Source organism: Gopherus flavomarginatus, chromosome 4, assembly GCF_025201925.1.
Source record: "Gopherus flavomarginatus isolate rGopFla2 chromosome 4, rGopFla2.mat.asm, whole genome shotgun sequence".
In the NCBI taxonomy this organism is placed as follows: Eukaryota; Metazoa; Chordata; order Testudines; family Testudinidae; genus Gopherus; species Gopherus flavomarginatus.
The window spans coordinates 35,986,252-36,011,794 of NC_066620.1; the positions used below are offsets into that span (position 1 = coordinate 35,986,252).

The 25,543-nt window shown below is 42.9% G+C and overlaps 1 protein-coding gene across 2 annotated transcripts in view; it reads left to right on the top strand.

The window, feature by feature from the left end:
- SPTBN1 (spectrin beta, non-erythrocytic 1) overlaps positions 1–25,543 on the top strand; it is a 222,253-nt gene that overhangs the window by 45,823 nt on the left and 150,887 nt on the right. For both annotated transcript variants that reach the window (XM_050951699.1, XM_050951700.1), the window contains exon 2: positions 20,426–20,622. In XM_050951699.1, the coding sequence (XP_050807656.1) occupies positions 20,475–20,622 (148 nt within the window). In that variant the 5' untranslated portion in view covers positions 20,426–20,474. The remainder of the gene's footprint in view (positions 1–20,425; positions 20,623–25,543) is intronic.

Genomic DNA, 25,543 nt, shown 5'->3' on the forward strand with positions numbered 1-25,543 from the left:
ATTTGTAATTTGCACTTTCATAATAAAGGGATTGCACTGCAGTACTTGTATGAGGTGAATTGAAAAATACTGTTTCTTTTGTCAATTTTACAGTGCAAATATTTGTAATAAAAACAATAAAGTAAGCAGTGTATGCTTTGTATTCTGTGTTGTAATCGAAATCAATATATTTGAAAATGTAGAAGAACATCCAAAAATATTTAATAAATTTCGATTGGTATTCTATTGTTTTAACAGTACAATTAAAGCTGAAATACTCATTCATTAGCCCGTTCGTTTATAAACCAACGCCCCTAAAAGGATAGGTGAAAATAGCAAAAACCGTATGACCCTTTCATAGGCCAACCCTATGTTTCAGGGGTTGGAAAACTTTGACTCCTGGCCCATCAAGGTAAGTCACTGGTGGGTTGGGATGTTTTGTTTACTTGGAGCGTCTGCAGGCATGGAGCCCCTCAGCTCCCATTGGCTAGGAACAGCAAACCACAGCCACAGGGAGCTGAGGGGCTCCATGCCTGCAGACGCTCCAGGTAAACAAAACGACAATATATTAGATATTCAATTCAATGATTCCATAGAGTTAAAAATCATCACATTTTGGTTTAGACCCATTTATAAGCTGACCCCCGCTTTTTGATAAATCACTTTTTTTTACCAAAAATATTTGGCTTATGAACGAGTATATACGGTAATCATGATTAATTTTTTTATTGCGATTAATTTTTTGAGTTAATCGTATGAGTTAACTGCAATTAATCTACAGCCTTAATAATAACATGAAAATTATTAAGATTTTCTGATAAATGCAGAAATTATAAGAATAGAGTTTTTTTTAACATGTATCTGTGCAAAGGAACTATTTTTATTCAGACTGTCTTGTCCTTTTCTTCATCTTACTTTGCAAAGTGCTTGGATAGAGAGAAACTCTACTTCCCACTGGTGTGTTCTAAAAAATAATTGTGTAATCAGCCTCTTTGAAGTAAACTTGATCAGTCAAAAATTACACGTCTGTCAGTAACTTTGATAAGTTAGTAACTAAAAATTATACAGTCCTTGAAGCATGCAGTGATCTTGAGCCAGTTTCAGCCAATGGGCAGTGAGGCTCCTCTGTTTTAGGGCTACCGCCTGGGGTCAAACACCTAGAGGGAAATTTTAAATCTGGAACTGTCTCTGGTGAGCCTTCTCTGAGTTCTGTCTAGGACAGCTTCCTTTACTAGGTCATGTCCTGGGCAGTTGTTCATATGAGACCAGATAAATTAGGACCTGAAAATGACCTTCAAGTCTAATGAGCTCAGGACTGGGGCTTGCAGTAGGAGCATCAGGTGCACTCAGCTCAACAGTAGGGACATATCTAGTCAGGTGCTTGATAAGGTGCTCTTGAAACTGCTACTGGGCTGGTAGTTACTCCTTCATAAATTGCTGCTCGACCTCTTGGGCTCCAGCCTGGGCTTGCTGTTGCTCAGCTGCCTATTCTTGCTGTTGTGGAAGGGTTGCCAGTTTTGGTGGGATGGATTCCTGGAGGTTTCATCACATGACATAATATTTAATTAATGATTAATCTTTAATTCCTGGAGACTCCAAGCCAATTAGATATTTTAATGTCTCCTCCATTTACCCTTTTTTTAAAGGGAGTTCATGAACCAAAATCTTGCCACCTATGGATATAGCTGGCTGTGACCCTGAGCTGACATCTCTCAGCTGGCCCTTTAAATTACTTCCACCAGCTCTGCCTGGAGTGGTTGCAGAGCTTCTCAAATACACTGAACTTGAAACAAAAACCTTCACAAATTATCCTTTTCTCCCCACGTGCATCTGCTGGGTGGGATTTCCCATTGCTCCCCCACAATTTGAAGGCAGAATCAAAACAATTCAGGTTCATTCTCCCTGGCCTGGGAGATGTTAGCAGGCACTTTGTCTCTTATGAGGAAAGAGGCAGATTTTATGCTACCCTCCTTTTCAGTACTTGTTCATATTGGCTGCCCTGTCCTACACTGTAAAACTTCTGGGTTCTTAAATGAACAGGCTGGGCTTTTCCTGACACCAAATGTTACTCTGGGCCCATTTCCTTTCTCTGAGTGTCTGCACCTATCGTTCTCTGGGTCTCTGCCCCAGAACTCCTGACCTGGCCCCCAAGTCTTGTCTTTCTGGCCTTAAATGGCCAGTATATTCTTACAGTCCTCTTTTTCACAACCATAACAGAATGTCACAGACCAAAGGGGCACCAGGAACAGACAATTAATGATCAATTCTACATACCTATCAGACGAGGCCTGTCTCCTAAATATGGCAGCAATCCTCTTGATGGACGATTGTAACACTACAGCAGAGTTAGTGTCAGGAGAAACAGACAGATTGGCGCTCATAACGTGTGGCGGGGTAGTGGCAATTTGTAGGATTGTGGCCTGGATGGGAAAGTTGATTTTATTTATTTATTTATTTTTAAAGCAACAATTGAAAGTGAGTTATGTCCTTCAGTAAAGAGCCATCACAGTGCTACAATCCCTTTTTTGAGTCTGGGCGTGAGACACAGGCAGACTCATACAGGGAATCAAGGGAGGATTAGTATATCTACCATTAGGCTGGGCTTTTGCCTTCAGTTCTAAAGAATCGTGGCTGTTTATCAAAAATGTGTCTCAATGTTTAAAAACTGAAATTAAAACTTCTGATTATATGAGTCAAATACTAATTCTTCACAAAAATTATTCTTTTGTATCCCAGATCCTGCCCTCTGAAGGTTATTTGCCTAATGGTCCATTAATCAGTCCATGGTATTGTCCCTAACACACTCAGTCACACAACAGGTTATCCATTTTCTTAATAATCAAAGAAAGTTGGAAGAAAAACTTGTAACATGATTAGCTTGGGGAAGGGTGAGAATTCAAGAGTGGGAGTATAAATGCTAAAACTACAACAAGTCCTGAGCTAGCAGAATCCTCAGGCTTGTTTATTTGGCAGTGTTCATACTGAAAGGAGGTAAGAGTTATCAAATTTCAGATTCCAAGGAATTTGACCAGACTACAGGGAATTACACTCTCTAGCTTTAGTACAGCTGATCCCATGTTTAAAACACCCTCTTACCAGAGCCAGTTTTTCATTAGGCTTCTACCAGAGGACATTGGGAAGGCAAGTCTGTGTATCCTCCTTTGGGAAAAGTTATAATAGTCACTGCTGCAGAACAGCTCTCCCACTTTGCTAGATTTTCTTGTTAGCTACAGGAGATGGGACAAAGATCTTTCAGGAACACTCTCATCCCTAGGCATTTCATTTCATGAAGCATACTTCAACCTCCTCTCCACTCTTTCGCCCCGCTTCCCCCCCCCCCCGCGCAGTTCTCCTTCTCCCCTCAGTGATTTTTCTTTAACAAGAGAATAAAATAGTGCTTTAAACACATACCTGCTAATCATAGGAGTATTTCATGAATACGATGACAATGGTCACACTATTGAATGGCTGAAATTGTTTGTCATTGGAATGAAGCTCTTTGCCTTTCATTTCTTCTAAGGAATGACGTTTGTTAGGTTTTATGCCTGATGCTATAATCTGTTTGCAGTCTAAATGTTGGGTAGAAACATGATCCTTAGTGAGACAAGATGTTGCCTGTTGATGCCCTCCATGGACTGCTGCTGAGAAAAGTTCACAAATGTGATCAGGATTTTCTGGCTCTTCCATTCTTCTCCATCTACTCACAAATGTATGCCTTCACCCACAGAAGAGCTAAGCTCCTGGCAGCTGTTACTGAAGCCAGTGGGAATGCGAATGTTCAGCCCCTTTTATGGTCAGCCCTGTAGCAACTCAAGGCCAGTTTTCAATAAAGCGAGTTAGACATTCTCTTTGTCATAAGCTGGTCTATAGCAGAATCGTAGTCAGAAAACTGGCTTTCTCCTCCAAGAGCAACTGTATTTTATTGAAACCCAGAAGGCCCATGAGCTAATATAGAATATTGAAAGGGTTTTTTAATGATATTGAAAGACAAAGGTTCATACTACTGTAAAATATTGTTCCATATTCTGAACTTCTTTTGGAAAAGCCTAGCTGAGGGACTGGCTCCTAAAACAATGAAGGATTAGATGTTGGCATTTAGAGCACTAAGGAGCAGATATCAGATTTCTCAACCTTTTCCCTCATTAATCTTCATCATAAGTAGCTAGTTTACCATTTTACTTTAGCATAAATTTGCATGCGTGCATGAGAAACTCTCTCATTCAAAGTTTATATTCTGGTAATTGAATCAGTTATATTTAGCTCAGTCTTTTAAATTTCATATTCCAATCCATATTTACTTTTAGATTTATAGAATAGCAGGCCTAAGAAAAGTGCAGATGCCTCTAATGAAGGCTAGATAACAGTGTTTCCACCAGGGAGATGCATACCATCAAGATGCAAAAACATTCCATGAGTGAAAAGGCAGTATTGTGTGTGGACTTACTGGAGACAGTGTAGAAGGAATTAATTGAGCAGCTACACTGGAGATCTCTTGAAATTTTTGTGTGAGCACTGATTAAATCTTCCTGTCTGCCTGCCTGGATCTCCCCTGAACTGGTTTTTGGCCAAAATGTACTTAAAGCAGTTTAAATACCCAATATATTCTTCTTTTAATATGATCTCAGTGGCTTTAGAAGTGAATGGGAACTACATACCTCATTAATTTCTGAGCATTCATCACAGTGGTAGTGTTAGTCTGTATCCACAAACACAACGAGGAGTCCGGTGGCACCTTAAAGACTAACAGGTTTATTTGGACATAAGCTTTCGTGGGTAAAAAACCCACTTCTTCTGATGCATGGAGTGAAAATTACAGATACAGGCATAAATCTATATTGGGACATAAAGAGAAGGGAGTTACCTTACAAGTGGAGAACCAATGTACTCAGGCTTTGGCTTCAGACCTGGATGATGGGGCTTGGAACCGCAGGCTTCAGCCCCATGCAGTGGAGCTTCGGCTTTCTGCTCTGGGCCACAGCAAGTCTAATGCTGGCCCTGCTTGGCGGACCCCTGAAACCTGCTCCGGGCCCTCCCAGTGGGCCCCAGCCCCCTCGTTGAGAATCACTGCTCTAGATCACCCTCTTTTCTCTTTCCAGGTGGTGATCATATTATCACTTGATGTGAAATTTGTGTTGGTAGCATCCTTAAAGCATGTCCTAAGTGTGTCCACCATCATCATCTTACCATGTTTGATGCTTTAGGTTGATTTAGTATACTTAGAATTTCTGTTTTTGCAAGAAACGCTTCCCAGTGAACTCTGAAGACCTACAGGCATTTACTTTGGAATGAGCTCATCTTCTTATCAATTTCTGTTGTAGATTTCTATAGTTGCTCCATAAAGGAGGACAGACGTTATGTTGGTGGTAAAAATTCATATTTTTGTTTTAATGCCAATCATGCCACTTTTCCAGATCTTTTCAAGTTTATGAAAGTTGTTTGCTGCTTTTGATATTCGTTGTGTGACATCAAGCATATTATCACCATCATTGCTCATCTCATTCCATAGCTTGGTAAAATGATGTACTTCTTATAGTGTTTCTCCATCTACTCTGATTGTTGCTTTGGGGACCTTGATAGCCATATTTTGTGCCTTTCCAGTTTTCGCCCTCCAGCATCCAGACAAGAAAACCACAGCAATAGAGCATTTTGAGGCACTCAGGGTTACAAGACAGGCAGTGATACAACTCCTCACCTGTCTGGATTGCACCCAGAACGTGACCCCATTGTGACTAGCCCCATACACAAGGTTAGGTCTGTGGCTTTATATTAATTATTTGGAGCTGTCCACATGTGGATGCTCCCCCATCCTGCACTTGGTGGTTGGGCTTGGTAGCTTTGAATGCCCCCAAACTGACAGTGACTACTTAAAAAAAAACAAACAAAACTCATAACAGATAAATATTGGAAAAGATGTTGCATATTCTGAATCTTGCTTAAAACCCATAATAAAGACTTAATATTATTCCAGCCCTACTCAAGTGAAGAGTATTATGAAATGGCCTTAATTACATATTGCTTGTGTGGTCTAAGTGCATTCATGCATATGTCAGCGTTTGGTGCAAACTGTGCAGCTGAGAAATGAAGCCTTTGCTGGGATCCCTGTAGATGTTCACTTTCTGTGCAGAGATGGAACAACATGGCTCACTAGAAATGCATTAAATGGCTTACTTCCACAGCTTTCTGTACCTTGCTGCAGCAAACAGTTAGGCAAACAGTATTTTACTTATTTTATTTTTTAAAAATGTGGTTAGTGTTTTGGGTCTGTGTAGAACCATGCTTAGGTAGTAACTATGATAACTTTCCATCCTGAGCCAGATTTTGTCCTCAATCCTTTCCACCTGAAATTTCTCCTTACTGGTTATTTCCTAGCTTGAGAGGATTTTTTAAAAAGTGAGGTTACTTGGAAAAGTTGTCTTGTAAATATGAGAGTATGAAAACTGATAAGCTTCTGTTATTGGAACAATCTTCATGCATTCTTTGGAATATAATGGGCCAGATACCCATCTCACTGGAGCTATGCCAATGCACACCACTTGAGAACGTGTCCCAAATCATAGAATCATAGAGTATCAGGGTTGGAAGGGACCTCAGGAGATCATCTAGTCCAACCCCCTGCTCAAAGCAGGACCAATTTCCAACTAAATCATCCCAACCAGGGCTTTGTCAAGCCTGACCTTAAAAACCTCTAAGGAAGGAGATTCCATCACCTCCCTAGGTAATCCATTCCAGTGCTTCACCACCCTCCTAGTAAAAAAGCTTTTCCTATTATCCAACCTAAACCTCCCCCAACCAACCTAAACTTCCCCCAAATCTTAAATGGCTTGTTCTAGAACCTCCAGGACAAAATCCTGAAGTCCTTACTGAAGTCAATAGGACTTTTGCCTGAGTAATGGGTGACTCAGGTGTCTCAGTGCTACAAAAACTGAAACTCATGGGCTAAAGTTCCTAATGTACTTTGGTCATTTCCTGGGGAAACAATAACAACATGAAGATTTTCTGAAGAACCGTAACTCTAAATTACCTGTCTTTCAGATGTTTGTGCTTTGAGCTTGGCATGCAAATTACTTACATGGGAACATATATTTGTAATGTCATGACCTATACACACTGTTCCTGCATGTAACTGGAAGAAAGGAATTTCAGTCTTATTTTGCAAACGTATACATTAGTTAAGTGTTTGTGATGCATAGATTGATATCTGGTCTGTACCTAAATCATGAGGTTTCCAAGTAATGCTAAAAAGGTAAATGGGTTAGAGTGAAGTATCCATCTCATGGAGGGTAATGGGTAAAGATGGGGTCTTGCATATGAAGGGTATAATGTGGACCATAAGTGAAGGTAGGTATTTGAGATGTAGCGATATCCAGACTGCTCCATGGGGACAGTAAGGATTCTTATCTCCAGTGAAGAATGCATTCTTCACAGGTCACTATTAATTTTTTTTCTGGACTGGATAAGTGGGCGGGACTGTTACTGGTCTGTTCAAAATTAAATGTTGCATTTCTCAGAGTAAGGAAACCAAGTTAAGGATGATGTTGGAAATGTAGCTGAATCATTTCAGATTTTTTACGCTTGGTTTTTAAGGTCTCCAGTTTTTCAGGTGCATATGTTAGCATGTAGTTAACTAATTGCCAGATTGTGGCCCTAAATCTTTATTTTTTTTAAAAATTAACCGTAGCAGTTTTATGTAAGAATGTCAGGCAAATAAAATAGAGTGAGCAGTGTGTTAGTCAGGGAATAGACAATTTACATAAGTAATGAGATCATTTGAGATGGTTCTTCAAAAGATAACTAGTTATAGAATCATAGGCTTTAAGGTCAGAAGGGACCATTATGATCATCTAGTCTGACCTCTTGCACAATGCAGGCCACAGAATCTCACCCACCCACTCCTGTAACAAACCCTTAACCTATTATTGAGTTATTGAAGTCCTCAGATTGTGGTTTAAAGACCTCAAGGTGCAGAGAATCCTCCAGCAAGTGACTCGTGCCCCACACTGCAGAGGAAGATGAAAAACCTCCAGAGCCTCTGCCAATCTGCCTTGGAGGAAAATTCCTTCCCGACCCCAAATATGGCGATCAGCTAAACCCTGAGCATGTGGGCAAGACTCACCAGCCAGAACCCAGGGAAGAATTCTCTGTAGTAACTCAGATCCCACCCCATCTAACATCCCGTCACAGACCAGTGGGCATATTTACCACTAATAATCAAAGATCAGTTAATTGCCAAAATTAGGCTAGCCCATCATACCGTTCCCTCCATTAACTTATCAAGCTTAGTCTTGAAGCCAGATATGTCTTTTGCCCCCACTACTCCCCTTGGAAGGCTGTTCCAGAACTTCACTCCTCTGACGGTTAGAAACCTTCGTCTAATTTTAAGCCTAAACTTCCTAATGCCTGTTATATATCCATTTGTTCTTGTGTCCAGATTGATACTAAGCTTAAATAATTCCTCTCCCTCCCTGATATTTATCCCTCTGATATATTTATAGAGAGCAATCACATGTTCCCTCAGCCTTCTTTTGGTTAGGCTAAACAAGCTGTGCTCTTTGAGTCTTGTTTCATAAGACAGGTTTTCCATTCCTCGAATCATCCTAGTAGCCCTTTTCTGTACCTGTTCCAGTTTGAATTCATTCTTCTTAAACATGGGAGACCAGAACTGCACACAGTATTCCAGATGAGGTCTCATCAGTGCCTTGTATAACAGTACTAACACCTCCTTATCTTTACCAGAAATACCTCGCCGGATGCATCCCAAGACCACATTAGCTTTTTTCACAGCCATGTCACATTGGCGGCTCATAGTCATCCTGTGATCAACCAATACTCCAAATTAAATCAAAATCTCTTGATAATCCTTGGGGAATAAGAGTAACTTGAAACTGACTGTACAGTTTAGGACATTTTACATAGGAATAATAACTCTTTAAAGTTAAAATAAAGTAAAATTTATTTAGTTGTAATAAATTCAAGTATTGTATTAGGAAGTAAAGCTGGATGTGGTTATGACAGAATTATTGTCACTGTAATCATATCCTATTAACCAGAATAGTGTAATTCAGTGGGTAATCAGTGAGTTTCTTTTAAAATTAATTCTTTCCTCAGACGATCTGAATAAAATTGTTTATTTCCTGTTATCTGATAAATAAATGCATCAGAATCCAGTATATTTATGGGAGTAAATAAAAAGGTTCTTCCCCTTGGAAATACTCTTTGAAAGCTGTGTGAGAGAAATGCTGCCTAGTAGTTGATTCTCTTTTATAAACCACTTCATCTTTTTGCAGATAATGTCAAGAAAGGAGAAACTCTTTTTATACAATATATTTTAAAAAATACTTTGAAATTAAAGGGCTTGATCTGGTAATTATGTGAATGCTGGAGTAAACACCATAGTGTTACATTGGATCATCAGCATACAAAACTGTTGGTTGCAAATCAGGAGCAGGGCTCCATACTTAAGGCCTCCACTGTGTATTTAGGGTACTGTTACCAGGTCTATGACATTTACTTCGTTAATCATCACGTTGATTTTAGTTATGGAGTCACCATTTTCCTTTGTATCTGTGGTACAGTGTATCATAACCTTAGTCCCAGATTTGGACCTTAGCGTCCAAAATATGGGGGTTAGCATGAAAACCTCCAAGCTTAGTTACCAGCTTGGACCTGGTACCTGCTGCCACCACCCAAAAAATTAGAGTGTTTTGGGGCACTCTGGTCCCCCTGAAAAACCTTCCCTGGGGACCCCAAGACCCAAATCCCTTGAGTCTCACAACAAAGGGAAATAATCCTTTTTCCCTTCCCCCCTCCAGGTGCTCCTGGAGAGATACACAGACACAAGCTCTGTGAAACTACACAGAGTGACTCCCCCTCTCCGTTCCCAGTCCTGGAAACAAAAAGTACTTTCCTATTCCCCCAGAGGGAATGCAAAATCAGGCTAGCAAATCCAACACACAGATCTCCCCTGATTTCTTCCTCCCACCAATTCCCTGGTGAGTACAGACTCAATTTCCCTGAAGTAAAGAAAAAACTCCAACAGGTCTTAAAAGAAAGCTTTATATAAAAAAAGAAAGAAAAATACATACCAATGGTCTGTCTGTATTAAGATGATACAATACAGGGTCGATTGCTTAAAAGAATATTGAATAAACAGCCTTATTGAAAAAGAATACAAATTAAAGCACTCCAGCACTTATATTCATGCAAATACCAAAGAAAAGAAACCATATAACTTACTATCTGATCTCTTTGTCCTTACACTTAGAAACAGAAGACTAGAAAGTAGAAACTACTTCTCCAAAGCTCAGAGAAAGCAGGCAGACAGACAAAAGACTCAGACACACAATTCCCTCCACCCAGAGTTGAAAAATCCGGTTTTCTGATTGGTCCTCTGGTCAGGTGCTTCAGGTGAAAGAGACATTAACCCTTAGCTATCTGTTTATGACACAGTGAGGTCTTGCTTTGGTGTAAGAAATACAGTATACATGTGTGTGAATGTCAGAGCATTTTTAAATGCACAGTATACGTTTTGTAAATGAAATTAGTTTATAATTTAAATAAAACTTGATTTCGTTCTCTAAACCCTCATGTGTAAATGTTTTTTCTTGTAATTTTAATACAGTATGGGGCAAATGAAAATGTCTATGTTTTGTTAATTTTTCCTAATTGATACGTTTGATCACCAGCTAAGATACTAGCAGATACCTGCCCCGTAAGTTTTCATTACTGAAGAATGGGAAGGACTTCTCGTTTAAAACTCACCCCCAAAATTCCTGCAGAAGGCTGAATTGAAAATCCTTTATGAATACTGCATATAAAGTTACGATTCCAGTTTGGCCAGTATGGATCAACAAGTTGCTAATGTAACTGCTAAAAGATGTGAGCTTGAATACTTGCGGTGAAATCCTTACCCCACTGAAGGCAATGGCAATACTCCACTGGTTTTAGTGGGGGTAGGATTTCATCCTTGGTTTTTCCTACTTTGTCTCTAAAGCTTTGGTGTGCAAGGCCTCAGCATGGAAATATGGAGGACCCAAGGAGGAAAAAAAACTTTCCATTTCCTAAACCTTTGCGTGGGCCAGGTACAGTCTGCCTCTAAGTTATTTACTTTCCAATGTACACACAGCAAGGAGCATAAGTGTGAAAAGAAATTCTGAAATTCCATAGCAAAGAAACATAGATCTAGGATCTTTGTTAAGTCTTGTTTTCTAAGTACGTACTTCTGTCATGTTCTGTTAGTGTGGAAGCGCTGTACCCTTACAATTCTGTGTATTTGGCTGCTCACAGCGTATGACAGCTAAACTTGATTTTCTATTCAGTACATAAAGTCTGTTGCATTGTTAAATTGCTATTTCAGCTTAAAGCCAGGATATTTTAAGTGAAATAAGTTGCATTTTTGAGCTAAATCTTTTCTCTGTCAAAAATACTTTTTAATATGTGCCAGATATTATATAGTGTATTTCTTGCAAGTGTTTTACCAGACACTTTACACATGACTGGAGAATGCTACAGTAAGCTAATGATAAACAAAACAAGTGTCTCCTGCTTTGTGCTGACTATATAGTTCAGTAGAGCAACTCTGCGCTCACAAAGATCTTGCTGAAATCATCAAGCAGCGGATAATTGAGCAAATACAATTATTGAGCAGAACTTCAGTGAAGGTAACATGCTGTCACTGAAAGACAGATGCATGCTGAAAAGACTTAAATCTGTGATGTGTTTGGAGAATATTATAGACAATAGATCATGCTTTAAGTAATTAATGGTGATCACACCTACTTTTATTTGGGCATAAGCTTTTGTGGGTGAAAAACCCACTTCTCTGTGCATCTAAAGAGTGGATTTTTTTACCCATGAAAGCTTATGCCCAAATAAATCTGTTAGTCTTCAAGGCGTCACTGGATTCCTCATTGTTTTTGTGGCTACAGACTACCCGTCTGATACATAATGGATACTTTCGCAGCTGTAAAAGTATTGTCAAACATTTTTTCCCCATGTTATATTTATTTGTCTTACAGATACTGTGTCCAGCTTTTGACTAGGGGCAGTCGTAATTTAGGAACGCCACTTAAGATTTTAACTAATGAGAGCTACAGGGATTCCTTTTCTAGAATAAGGAACCTGAAAACTTTACCTGATTCTCATATTGACCTTCCTTTTGCTCCCCAGAGCCCCTCGTGCAGTATTTTTCAAACCGTGAATCGCAACCCACTGCTAGGTCGCGGCTTGTAAGGCGCTGGGTTACCTTGCTCTGGTCAGCACCACCGACCGGGATGTTAAAAGTCCCATTGGTGGTGCTGTCCAGCTAAGGCATGCTAGTGCCTACCTTTTCCGACACCGTCCTGTGTCCTGGAAGTGGCCAGCAGCAGGTCTGGCTTCTAGGCAGGGGGCCACGGTGCTCCGTGCACTGCCCCCGCCCCAAGAACCAGCTCCAATGGGAACTGGGGGAGGGCGGTGCCCATAGGCGAGAGTCACGCACAGCTGCTTGCGCGCCTCCAACTAGGAGCCAGAACTACTGCTGGCTGCTTCCAGGGTGCAACACAGTCCACAGTGCACCCTGGCTGCACTGCTGACTGGGAGCCGCTGGAGATAAGTCCACACCCCAATCCCCTGCCCCAGCCCTGAGCCCCCCCCAACCTGGAATCCCTTCCTGCACCCCAAACTCCACATGCCTGGCCCTAGCCCTGAGCCTGCACGCCCCACCCAGAGCCCTGACCCCCCTCCCACACCTGAACCCTCTGTTCCAGCCCAGAGCCCCCTCCCACACCCTGAACCTCTTATTCCTGGCCCCACCCCGCAGCCCTTATCCCAACCCTCTTCCCCAGCCCTGAACCCTTCCCACATCCCAAACTCCTCATCCTCAGCACTGTTGGGTCGCATGCGTCAACAATTTTCTTCAACTGGGTACCCAGAAAATGAATTTGAAAACCACTGCCCTAGTGGAGCAGTATTGGACCAGGGCTGCAGCTGGAAACACAGGAAGCTGCAGACAAATATACAAGGAAAAACAGGAGACTTCCCTGGCCCTTTTTAGGCAGACATGCCAACTCTCACAAGTTGATTTTGAGAATTGTGATGTCTGAGTAAAATTAAGACTCCCTCATGTGCTCCTGATAGAACTCTCAAATACCCGGATTTTTTTTTTTCACCTCCAGCACATTCTTAAAATGTGTTTCCAGTCAAAAAGGAGATACCCCACCCTGAACAAAGTATGTGATTTCTCCATAGGGCAGTTACTTCCAAAGTACTTTGAGAGGCCATCGTTTACATATCAGATAAACAAAGCTTTCAGTCCAACAAGTCCAGAGAAGAGACTATGTAGCTACACCACAGCAGGGAAGAGAAACTTCATCTGAGATATAAAGAAGAGGGGAATGGTAGAGCCCAGTGGCGTAGCCAGGTTCTAAGTGTAGGGGGAGCAAACATAAAAAAGGCCCCCCCCTTGGTGCCTCCTCTGGCCACGCCCCCCTTGGCTCCTCCCATTCCCCCCCAGATTAACCCCGAGGCCCAGCTCAGGACTCCTGTGGGCTTCCTGGAGGTGCGGATACCCCCATTCCCCCACAGTCCCGAGAGAGTCTCTCCTGCCCAGCCCGTGCTGCAGGTGTCCCCTGCCGGGCTGCGCCGCTCAGCCCCACCCATGGGGTCCCATCCCCTCCGCCCCGGGCTCCAGGATCCTGTGCCGCGCCAGGGCCCCCCATCCAGACAGCGCGGCCTGCGCCCCTGCCCTGCGGGCCCAGCCCCGGGGAGTCTCTCACCCGGACCCCCCAGTGCAAGGCACCGGACCCCTGCCGCTCACCTTCCGTCCTGCGCTGACTCTCCCCGGCCGATTCTGGCCCCGCGCCGCAGGCGGATCCCAGCTCTGGCTCATGAGTTGCTGGCTGAGCCTCGCTCCATGGCGCTGCCGGGCCGGGCTGGGCCCTGACCCTCCCGTCACTCTCGGGGGTAAATACCAGCTTGGATCCACAAGCTCGCCCCGCTCCTGGCGCTCGGTGCGCTCCATGCGGGGCTCACCTGCCAGGCGGCCTTAAAGGCGCAGGGGCCCTTTCGCCTCCTCCCGCCCACTGTGATGGGATGCAGAGGCCACAGAATATTTCACTGGGCCGCGAGCTGCTGCCGGGAGATGCTGCTGCTGCCAAATTAGCAAGGGGTGGGGAACGCTTGGCTGCCGAGCCCTGAGCCGCCACAGGAAGTGGCTGCAGCGTTGTTGGGGCCGCGCTGAGCATGGGGCGCGATGGCTGAGGAGCTGGCCCCCTCGCTTCTCTGGCCCCACCTGCTGCCCTTCCCCACATGGCTCCTCTGGCCATGCTGCCCCCAGCACTGGCCCAGCAGGCCCCACTTTTGGAAAATGTGCTGAGGGGAAGCGGCTGCTTCCCCTGCATCCCGCTAGCTATGCTACTGGTAGAGCCCTTCAAGGACACAAAAATGTGGATCTGCATCTGATCTGCATCCGCCAGTATCAACCTGCAATCTGATCCTCAATCCTCTAGCCATCTTTTACCTGTATCCGCACCTGCAGCAGGAAGCCATCTCACTAGGGCTGAGGGCAGGGGGAAGGGAGCGAGTGGGGTCTTGCAGGGAAGAGGCAGCATGAGGGTGGAGACTGAGGGTAAGGGACAGTGCGAGAGTGGGGTCTCAAGGAGAAGGGGCGGCATGGGGGTGAGCTGGGGGAAGGAGCAGCACATCACATGCTGCTTCCAGGGGCTCGTGAGCGACTGCACATGGCTGCAGCAGTGCATGCTGCATCACAGTGGGGCGGAGGGGTGGGGCGATGAGGCCCTGCCCACTCCAATCCCTGTGGTGGGAGCGGGCCCTGCTGCCCAGAAGCCAGTGAGCTGGGGCCAGGACTGAGTGGGGCCAGGACTGAGTGCAGCCAGTGCTTCCAGGCCATGGTGGGGATGCTGGTGCTACCCGAGGGTCCCAAGCTGCTGGACAGGAAGCGGTGTGGTGAGTGGGTGCTGGACAGCCCTGACTCCGATGTGCCACCCAGCCCCAGCCACTGGCCCTGAGCACGCTGCGCCCCCCAGCAGGGCTGGCTTTAGGCCTATTCCACCAATTCCCCCGAATCAGGCCCTGCGCCTAAAAGGGCCCCATGCCTGGTGAGAATCCCTTCCTTGGCTAGAGTCGCCTTTTAAATTTTTACTCACCTGATGGCACTTTGGGTCTTCAACAGCGCTTCGGTGGCGAGTCCTTCACTTGCTCTGGGTCTTCGGTGGCACTTTGGCGGCGGGTCCTTTAGTGCCACCGAAGACCTGGAGCAAGTGAAGGAGCCACCGCCGAAGTGCCACCAAAGATTCAGAGCATCGCCCGGTGAGCACAAGCCCCACGTGTTTTTTTATATGTGTGTGGTTTGTTTGTTTGTTTGTTTGTTTTTTTAAGTCATCCCTGCCGGGTCTCCGTTGAAACTGTTGGAATTGGGCCCCGCATTTCTAAAGCCGGCCCTGCCCCTCAGGCTGCCTGAGTTGGGTGGGGCAGGCGCCGCTGATGAGTAGAGCCCTGTGTGGTTGTATCTGTGTCCAATCTGCCATCTGCAAGAATGGTCTGTGAATATCCATGGATTTTAATGGCTCTAGGGAAGGGCCAAACTTCAAATAAGCAATTGAATCAACTGGGGAAAAAATCCTGACACATGAGAGTTCTAAAAGTGAGGTTTAATTTTACTAAGAAATCCTGTCAGCCTCCCCGGGCGCGGCTGGGGCTCCAACTGTCAGCTGCAGGTGGCTACTCCCCTGCCAGCTTGGGATGTGGGAGCACCCCCACCAGTCCTGGGGAGGCTGAAGAATCCTTAGGAGCAGAGGTGAGGCTGGGGACTCCAGGGCGGGGGTTAGAAGGATGAGGACTGATGGGGTTGGGGGCTGTATTGATGGTGGGTTCCGAGCAGATGGGTGAGTGCTGGGAGAGTGAACTGAGGGCAGTGGGGGTTGATGGGGTAAGGCAGCTGAACTGATGGGGTGGTGGTGATGGGGACTGAACTGGGGGAGGAGGGACTGAATTGAGGGGGGGTTGGATGGGGACAGAACTGATGGGAGGACTGAGAGACAGGATTAATTTCTGGTCCATAAATGAGCACAAGTGGGGTTGAGAGCTCCTACGTTAGGGGACAAAATCACCATATTCAGTTAGGGTTGCCAGGCATTCAGTTTTCGACCGGAATGCCCACTCGAAAAGGGGCCAGAGTGGTGACAGGGTGACGAAAGGTCCAGTCAGTGGTGCAGCAGGGCTAAGGTAGGCTTCTCTGCCTGCTCTGGCTCTGCGCAGCTCCCAGAAGCAGTGACATGTCCCTGCTGTCCCTAGAAGCAGGGGCAGCCAGGCGGCTCCATGCGCTGTCCCCGCCTGCAGGTGCCACCCCTGCAGCTCCCATTGGCCTCAGCCCTCCCGCACCCCAACCTCCTGCCCCAGCCCGGTGAAAATGAGCGAGAGTGGTGGAGAGCAGACGACGGAAGGAGGGAGATGCAATGAGTGGTGGCGGGGCCTCGAAGGGGTGGGGTAGGAGTGGGCCTTGGAGAAAGAGAAGGGCAAAGGTGTTTGGTTTTCAGCAATCAGAAGGTTGGCAATCCTATATCCAGTAGTTGTGTGAGTGGGCGATACTAATTGTCACATGCACAGACCCTGGGGATGGACAGGGGGAGCTCAAAAATCAAGAAACGGATCTAAAAAACGTGATGTACTTTTTTTTTAAATGTCATGATTTTGGGGTCAATTTCATGATTTTTTGGAGTCTGATTCATAATTTTTGATCTCTTGAAGTTGGCAACACTGTTTAGGCAAGTTCTGTATTTTTTTCTGAAGGATTTTTGTGGATTTGTTTAGGGTGGATATCCTGAAAAATATACTGAAATTCTCTAGAAAGAACTGTGGAAACCTCTGGCTGCGGCTTTGATCTCTACAATGTCTGTTCCCTGAGTCTCTGGCTGCAGCTCTGAAACTTCCTGTCTTGATACATATGATTAGGCTGACAGTACAGCCTCCTTCTGCTTCATTATTTCATATTTAAAAATTTTAGTGCAATTTTAAAAGAAATAATTACTAACAATTTAGTCATGGTTTATGTCAGAGCAAGTGAGGGAAATGATTTCATATTGCACTGAAAATTTCCTTTAAAATTGTCTTCACCATAGTACCAGAGTGCTCTCTGGCAAAACACTTATTTTTTCTCTGCAGTTTCTCTCCTCTACCTGCTGGTCTGCCTGTCCCCATGGTACTCAGTCTACATTCCAGACATAAGCACTTCTTTTAGAAATGCCTATTTTCTACAACAATCTTCTTGGAACAACAGGAAAATGCAGGTTGTCCAGTCAAGCAGGTTTGAAATAATGGACCAAGTGCATCTTTATCAGGAATGCATCTTTACCAGGGGTGGATTGGGCCCACGGAATTAGAAAGGAGAAGACAGGAGTAGGTGGGTCACAGCTGTTTGGTATACACATCTGTAGATATAGATGATATAGAAATAGATGAACTCAATGGCCTATGGGAACCAATGGGAAATTAAGAGGGTTCAGTCCTTAAGGTTCATTAATTTTATTTTTCCGTTCTGAATTGCTGCTTTTCAAAAAATACATTGAAACTTCAGGGGAGTCATGATTCTTAGTGGATCAGAAGGAGTGTTGTAAGTTACACTACACATTTCGTATCAAAGACAGCTGTGAGTTTGCAGTTAAGACTGGTCTAATCTGATGCTGTGTAAAAGATATGGGGCCTGCTTGTTTTACACCAGTGTAACTCCATTGACTTCAGTAGAGTTATTCCTGATTTATGCCAGTGTACAAGCCTGATCAAAAACATATGGAAGTCAATGGGAGTCTTTCTGTAAACTTCAGGCCTGATCCAGAGCCTGTCTTAAGTGAGATCAGAATCAGTCCCCTAGTGCTACTGCAGAAATGTGCCTACCATGGAGTGTGAGGACTAATCAGGCTTTTTTCATCCTTTTCTGTGTCTGTTTATTGACATGCTTTAAATTACTCAGGCTGAAAAATATCTATTTTCAGAGTTTTCTGCTGGAAAATATTGGCCCCAAAAGGTAAAATGCCATAAATGAGGGAGGATGATTTTTAAAAGGCCTTCCCAGAACAGCTTGTTTCATATTCTTTCATCTGTTGGCAGCTTAAAATAACAGAACTGATTCCTTCCCACCTTTTGTAAAGGTCACATAGCTCACAAACGTGCTCCAGGAACAGTATCTTATATAACCACTGGCTATCTCTGTGTAAAATAAGGGGATTGTGCTGGAAATCTCCTGGGATTGGTGTGGGGAAATTAACCACACTTTTTATTCTAGGATATTTGGCTGGAAGGCAAGCACATCTCATTCAGAGAACAGTGAAGTTCAATTTGTGTTCCACTGAGATGGGTTTTTTTTTGTCAGCTGCAAAATGTAAAATGCTGATGGAATGAACCTGGACTCAGTAAAACCATTCATATATCCTTATATAGGTTTTGTAACCTGAACTCAAGGTAGGGTAGTAACAGTGCTTTGCTGTGATTGCTATGTAGTCCATTTTCATGTGTCAGTAGGTGGCACCAGATAGCTAGGCCAAATCCAGAGACCTTGTCTTGAGTAGCTTTTGCTTCCCCATTAGATTGTTCAAGGAGTTTTTGTTTGCTGTACTGGCCATTGGCTGTAGGTGTTAAGTACTTTTATTAATGACGACTGTGCTGTTCGGGACCCATTAGCAATAATGAGAGTCAAACTCTACTTCATCATACTTCTCTGTAGAGCTAAATCATCATATTAACATCCAGATGCCTAATGTTGCTTTTGTTATGGCATGATAAGCTTTAAAAAATGTAAGATATGTAATATGTCGTAGTCAGGTCTTGTGTGTTAAAATATCGGGCCTGATCCTGCAATCTTTACTAGAGTTAATATGCAATGCCTGAGATAGGACTGCAGGCCTTAGTCCAAAATCAGCTTGCTGTGTAATTCTGTATTGTTGTAAAGAGCTGTCTTGTATTAGAGAATTTGTGGAGGAGAGGGGAATCATATATATCAATGAAATCAGATTCTTTAAATTTGTTGACAGTGTCTGTTCCTGTGTAGCACATATTGTTTGTATTGGATTTCCTCATGCCCTGACCCTCTTTTTCATATTTTATGAGTATAGTTTTTATCAGTGTTATTTCTTTATGAAGGGAAATTGTGCACTTGATTTTATATTTATTTTTCATCCTTTACATAATTATTTAAAGGCTTACAGCAAATATTTTGGGCCCAGCTCATTAGAAATATTCAGTCCACATATGCACAGTTTGTTTGTAACTGATGTACTTTTCCCTAACAAAATACGGTACTTTTCTTTTCTAATCAAGAGCAGATATTACACCCGCATCTCCCCAGAGATGCAAGGCAGCACATTCACAGAGAGGCGTAAATGAGAAGTAAGAACCTGTTTATATCCCTGCACAGTCTCCCTGGGCCTGAGGTTTGAGTGTGCAGGGGTAAACAGTTACTGCAAACTCAGGACTCCAGCCCAAGTAGGTGGGCAGGGGAGTGAGCAGAGCCTGGGCTCGTTCACCCAACACTAGCCACTGACACAAGGTGGGTAATAAATAAGCTGTTGCTATAGCACCAGTAGAAAATGATGATTTCCCCCCGCCCCCCCCCCCACACACACCCTCATGCCTCTGGAGGACTGATTCCTTCCTTACACTGTTCCTGTGATCTGTGAGCTTGTGTTAGAAGTTATACTGCAGACCTTAGTCATGCTTGTAAAATGCTTTAAGATCCCTGGATGGAAGACAGTAGGGATGTGCTAGATACCATCCTGCTGATTGCAGGATAACATCCTAATGTATTTTTTATAGTATGTAGTGACTGGTATGCTACCATTTTGTTGCTGAAATAAGTACAAGGAAATGGTGGTTAGTGCTGTATGTCACTGGACAGGATTCCAGGTAAATTCCCTGTGATAGTCATTTGATCAGACTTTACATATGCAGAAAGAAATGTTTCTTCCTCTTCATATTAAATGTTCCTGCTTGTCAAAATACTCATCTAGTGAGTTTACATGAGTGTGTTTTTAATTTTTGACATGAGTCTGCACCTTTTTTGGAAATGTGTCTAGGTCTTTTTTTGCACATTAGGTTTTTTGTACCTAAATCATCTAGAGTTCATGTTTTACAGTCATGTTTCACAGATGTAAAATGCAAACAAATTCCCTTTGAAAATAAAAACTATGGAAATATCTTATTGTGCCATTTAGCATGTTCCATTCCCTTTGTTGTGTGTCATGATGACCTTATTTATTTTTTACTGGAAGTAAATGTTGTTCAGTGGATTTCAGCAGGAGCGATAGGCCGTTAAGACTTCTGAATTATATTGGAGCCGTTTCTTCAGTTTACCAAGTGGAAGCCAGTGACTTTAAAGCCAAAAGTCCTGGGTTTGACTCTTACTGCATCTTTTCAATGTATGTGTATAGTTCTAAGCGACCACCTTATTTTTTCCTTTCTCCAGAGCTGTTTAAGGAGAAGCTGATGCCAAGGATAGGTTAAGAAGGTTCAAGATGACAACAACAGTAGCGACAGACTATGACAATATTGAAATCCAACAGCAATACAGTGATGTGAATAACCGCTGGGACGTCGATGACTGGGACAATGAAAATAGTTCTGCACGACTGTTTGAGCGATCCCGTATTAAGGCTCTAGCTGGTAAGCATTCAAGTAATGAGAGCTCAGTGCAAGTAGGTAACAAAAAAAGATTTCCATTCAGTAGAAATCTGATGTGATAAGTGAATTATTGCTTGATGTGACACCCCAAGGTTTTTAAAATATTCCTCCTTGAATTTTGCATGTATTTGCCCCTGTTAAAAACATTATATTGTCTGCCTGAAAGCACCAAAGCCCAAGACTCAAAACGCTAATATAATTGAGTAAAAGACCCTATTTATTTAATATGTAGTGTTTTGGGAGGAGAATACTACCATTGTAGGGCCTTTGTGACATGCCCTCAGCAGTGGATCCCACTTAGAAGTACAGTCCTTCCTTGCCATGTATGAACTTAATTTGTAATGAAAGAGGTGCATGGGCTCAAGCAACTTTTTTACATTCATAACTAATGCAGCAAGCCCAGATGTGCCAGGGCTATGAACTGCCAAGCCTGGAGGTGCTGGGGCTCAGTCCTGGCAAGCTATGGGACAAATTAAGCACTGACCAGACCCATTTCAGAACAGTTTCCTTTCCAAATCAGCCAATAAAAGCTGCCATGGAAACAGTACCCCTCTTCAACCTCCTGCTAGCCTGAGGAGTAGGAGATTGAGATTCAGACTGAATAACTGACATACTGAGGGCCAGATTCTCTGCTCATTTTACACCCATTTAACCTGCTTGATTTCAGTGGTGTTGCATGGAAGTAATTTTAGACAGGTTTTGGCCCTCTATGTACCAACTTAGACTTTAAAGTGCTAGATGATAGAATCATAGAAGATTAGGGTGGGAAGAGACCTCAGGAGGTCATCTAGTCCAACCCCCTGCTCAAAGCAGGACTGACACCAACTAAATCATCCCAGTCAGAGCTTTATCATGCCGGGCCTTAAAAACCTCTAAGGATGGAGATTCCACCACCTCCCTAGGTAACCCATTCCAGTGCTTCACCACCCTCCTAGTGAAATAGTTTTTCCTAATATCCAGCCTAGACATCCCCCACAGCAACTTGAGACCATTGCTCCTTGTTCTGTCGTCTGCCACCAGTGAGAACAGCCGAGCTCCATCCTCTTTGGAACCCTCTTTCAGGTAGCTGAAGGCTGCTATCAAATCCCCCCTCACTCTTCTCTTCTGAAAACTAAGTAAGCCCAGTTCCCTCAATCTCTTCTCATAAGTCACGTGCCCCAACCACCTAATCATTTTTGTTGCCCTCCACTGGACTCTCTCCAATTTGTCCACATCCTTTCTGTAGTGTGGGGCCCAAAATTGGATGCAGTACTCCAGATGTGGCCTCACCAGTGCCGAATAGAGAGAAATAATCATTTCCCTTGATCTGCTGGCAGTGCTGCTACTAATGCAGCCCAGTATGCTGTTAGCTTTCTTGGCAACAAGGGCACACTGACTCATATCCAACTTCTCATCCACTGTAATCCCCAGGTCCTTTTCCGCAGAACTGCTGCTTAGCCAGTTGGTCCCCAGCCTGTAGTAGTGCATGATGGGATTCTTCCATCCTAAGTGCAGGACTTGCACTTGTCTTTGAACCTCATCCGATTTCTTTTGGCCTAATCCTCCAGTTTGCCTAGATCATTCTGGACCTATCCCTACCCTCCAGTGTATCTATCTCTTCCCCTAGCTTAGTGTTATCCGTGAACTTGCTGAGAGTGCAAACCATCCCATCATCCAATTAATTAATGAAGATGTTGAACAAAACCGGCCCCAGGACCAACTCCTGGGGCACTCCGCTTGATACCAGCTGCCATCTAAACATCGAGCCATTGATCTCTACCTGTTGAGCCTGAAGATCTAGCCAGCTTTCTATCCACCTTGATACCAAACCTAGCTTTATATTATGTACTTTTGGTCACTGACGATAAAAGAAAATACAGTAATAATATTTTTATAGTTCCCCATTTCCTCAAGATTGATGGCCTAATAGGGATAAATTTAGTACTGTACTAAATTTGAAGAGCTCATATACTATACTGTCCTTGGAACAAGCTAGAGAAGTTGGTCTGCTCTAAATCTGAATCTGTATGGCAGGCAGTGAGTAGCTTCTATTTTGGTCCATTCTGGCCTATTTTGCTACCTTATCATATCCATACAAAGAGTGTTAAAGAAGAGGCTCCTTCATGCACCTTGACAATACCAACTGCCTGATTCATTGCCCACTGTTGTCAATGGGTGTGCCCGAATACCTTGCTGTGATTTAACTTTCCTTTCCCAGAGTCTGAAAGTGAAAATTCTCAGGCAGCCTGAGTCAGTTCCCCTAAATGATTTGAATTCTCTGAAAAGGAGGGACTTATTTGTAATTATTTGGCTAGATTATGCTGTCTGCTGAACATTATATGTACACTTTAAAATGTAACATTTCTGATCATTGTCTTGGAAATACATGTGGATGCTTGATATTTTTAAACAGTTTTTCACACATAGCATTGTTGAACCAGAATGCTTTTACGCATTCTTCACAGAATACTTCAATGAGTGAATAAACTTGTCCTGCAACTCAAAATAAGTTCCTATCGCCAGTGTACAGAAGACACACACATTATATTTTTGAGAAATATGGATTTGCTGCTTAAAAAACAGGACAACAGAAGGTTAACTTCTTTTGTCAGTTACACCATTATTAAACAAGAGTAATTCCAGTGAAATCAGTGGAGTTATTCCAGATTTATATTGGAGTAATTGCTAACAGTTTTTATTCAGTTTGTTTATCCAAATGCACACAATCCGCATCCAGAGTGCAGTAGTACTTGTTTCATTCTTATATTAACTTTCTTATTGCCTTTCTGAATAAACTGTTATGAAATGTCACTCTTAGCCATTGTGATTTACATTTTTTACAAGGTAGGTGGTCTCTGGTGGATCATGCACATGCCCTTCTCATCTAGAATATAACTTCTGACTAAATTTAAAGCAATGTTTTGACTAGTCTGCTTCAAAATATAAGTCTAGTAATCAAAACTACTTCAGTTACATACATTAGATGGGAATATTCACAGTTTTTAAAATTTTGACTGCATATTCAAATTATTTTGATTCATGGTCCTGTAATGTACAACACAGCCAGCAACGTTAATTTCTAGACCCTAAAGGAATCTGAAGGACATTATAACTTTCACAGTTTCACAATCTCTTCTCTTAGCAAGGTTTAAAACACTCAAGCTGTCAAATGGAGAAATGCTGTGTTTTGGGGCTTTCACTATCAATAGTAAGTTCTGACAAAGATATAAAATTATCTAAATTAATAAAGTTTCTAAAATCCAGGCAGTTTCCTTTCTAACTACATTCTGATCATCATGCAAATTGTGTTTGACTTTATTTTATGTTTTGTTTAAAGGTATGTGATTATTGCATATTAAAGGTTGCACATTAACCAAGTATGTTTGAGTAGCAAAGATATTATGTCATGCCCTCTTAGCTCTGAGGCACTATACTGCAAAGTAATTTTATGCTTTCTGTAAATGATTTCCTGAATCCCATGGTAGCATGCCCACATTCCTGACCTCTGAACAAAATGCCTCAGTAGTATGGGACATATTGTGAGCAGGGAAAATGGCTCAAAATGTGCTGAGGTTCCTGGTCACTGGAATTTTGATTAGAAGAACAATTACAAATACAACAATTGTTAATGTCTTAAAATATTTTATTCATAAAATTTACTTTGGCAAGGGATAGGTACTCTCTGCTTTCATTCATTAGGACCAAACTGCGGGACGAATCCTGAAAGGTGCTGAGCGCTCTCACTCCACCTATTGAAGTCAATGGGAGTTGAGGGCTCACATCACCTTGATGTTTCTAAGTATCATGCAGTATCAGGCTTAGAGCTGGGTAACAGGAATATGAAATAGTTCATTCAGCTAAATAAAGGCCAGATCTTGCAGCTCATACTCATGTGATTAACCTGTTGACTTCAGAGGAACTACTCATGAAGGGGATGAAGGACTGGGTCTTAATTCTAAACTTTGTTACTTTCAGAAGACCTGTATTTTTTTTATTTATTTTTTTGGCACTCACAGATTACATCAGTGAATTTGAATTTGAAGTTATAAGGTAAGTGTCTGCCCTGAAATGGTGAGATTTTTTTAACTAATTTTTTCCAAAAAAATTAGAGCCTGATTCTGATCAGCAGTGACTCCAGTGTGAGCTCAGAATCAGGACCTGTGACCTTCAAAGTTTGACATTACATGAGAAGCAAATTGCATTTTACTACTACCAAGATACAATACTCTGCATTTTATTTTTATCCAGTAGATTTGATGGTATTTTTCTTACAAATTGTACTAGCAGGAATTAGGCACCTGATATAGCTCCCATTGAAATCAATTGCTTCATTGACTTCCATGGCAGCTAGGTCACACCCTATCTGAGTAATAAATAATAAACATGAAACAATCACTTAAAGGATATATAAGTAGGTGCTTAAATAACTCAGATAATCTAAAAGAAACACCAGTTTCAAAGCAGAGCAGATTTGGTATGCAGCTATATTTAAACATACTCATTTCTCTAGTAGGGGGAATTGATTGGGTTTTTATGTGCATTACTCACCATTATTATAATTTTTATACACTTTTACCTCTTTGACTTTGTATTTTATTGTTGGCATTGTGAGCACCTTGTGGCAAGATGCTATGGCTACACTAGAGAGTTTACAGCAGCGCAGCTGCACTGATGCTCTCTGTGTAGCCGCTTTAAGCCGATGAGGGAGAGCTCTCCTGTTGACTTAATCTACCCCCAATGAGTGGCGGCGACTTAGTCTACCCCCAATGACATTTTCCCGCCAACATAGCACTGTCCACACCAGCGCTTAAGTCAGCATAAGTTATGTTGCTCAGGTGGGTGGCTAATTCACACCCCTGAGCAACATAATTTGTGTCGATTTAAGCTGTAGTGTAGCCATAGCCAGGGACTTGGCTTGTTCCTT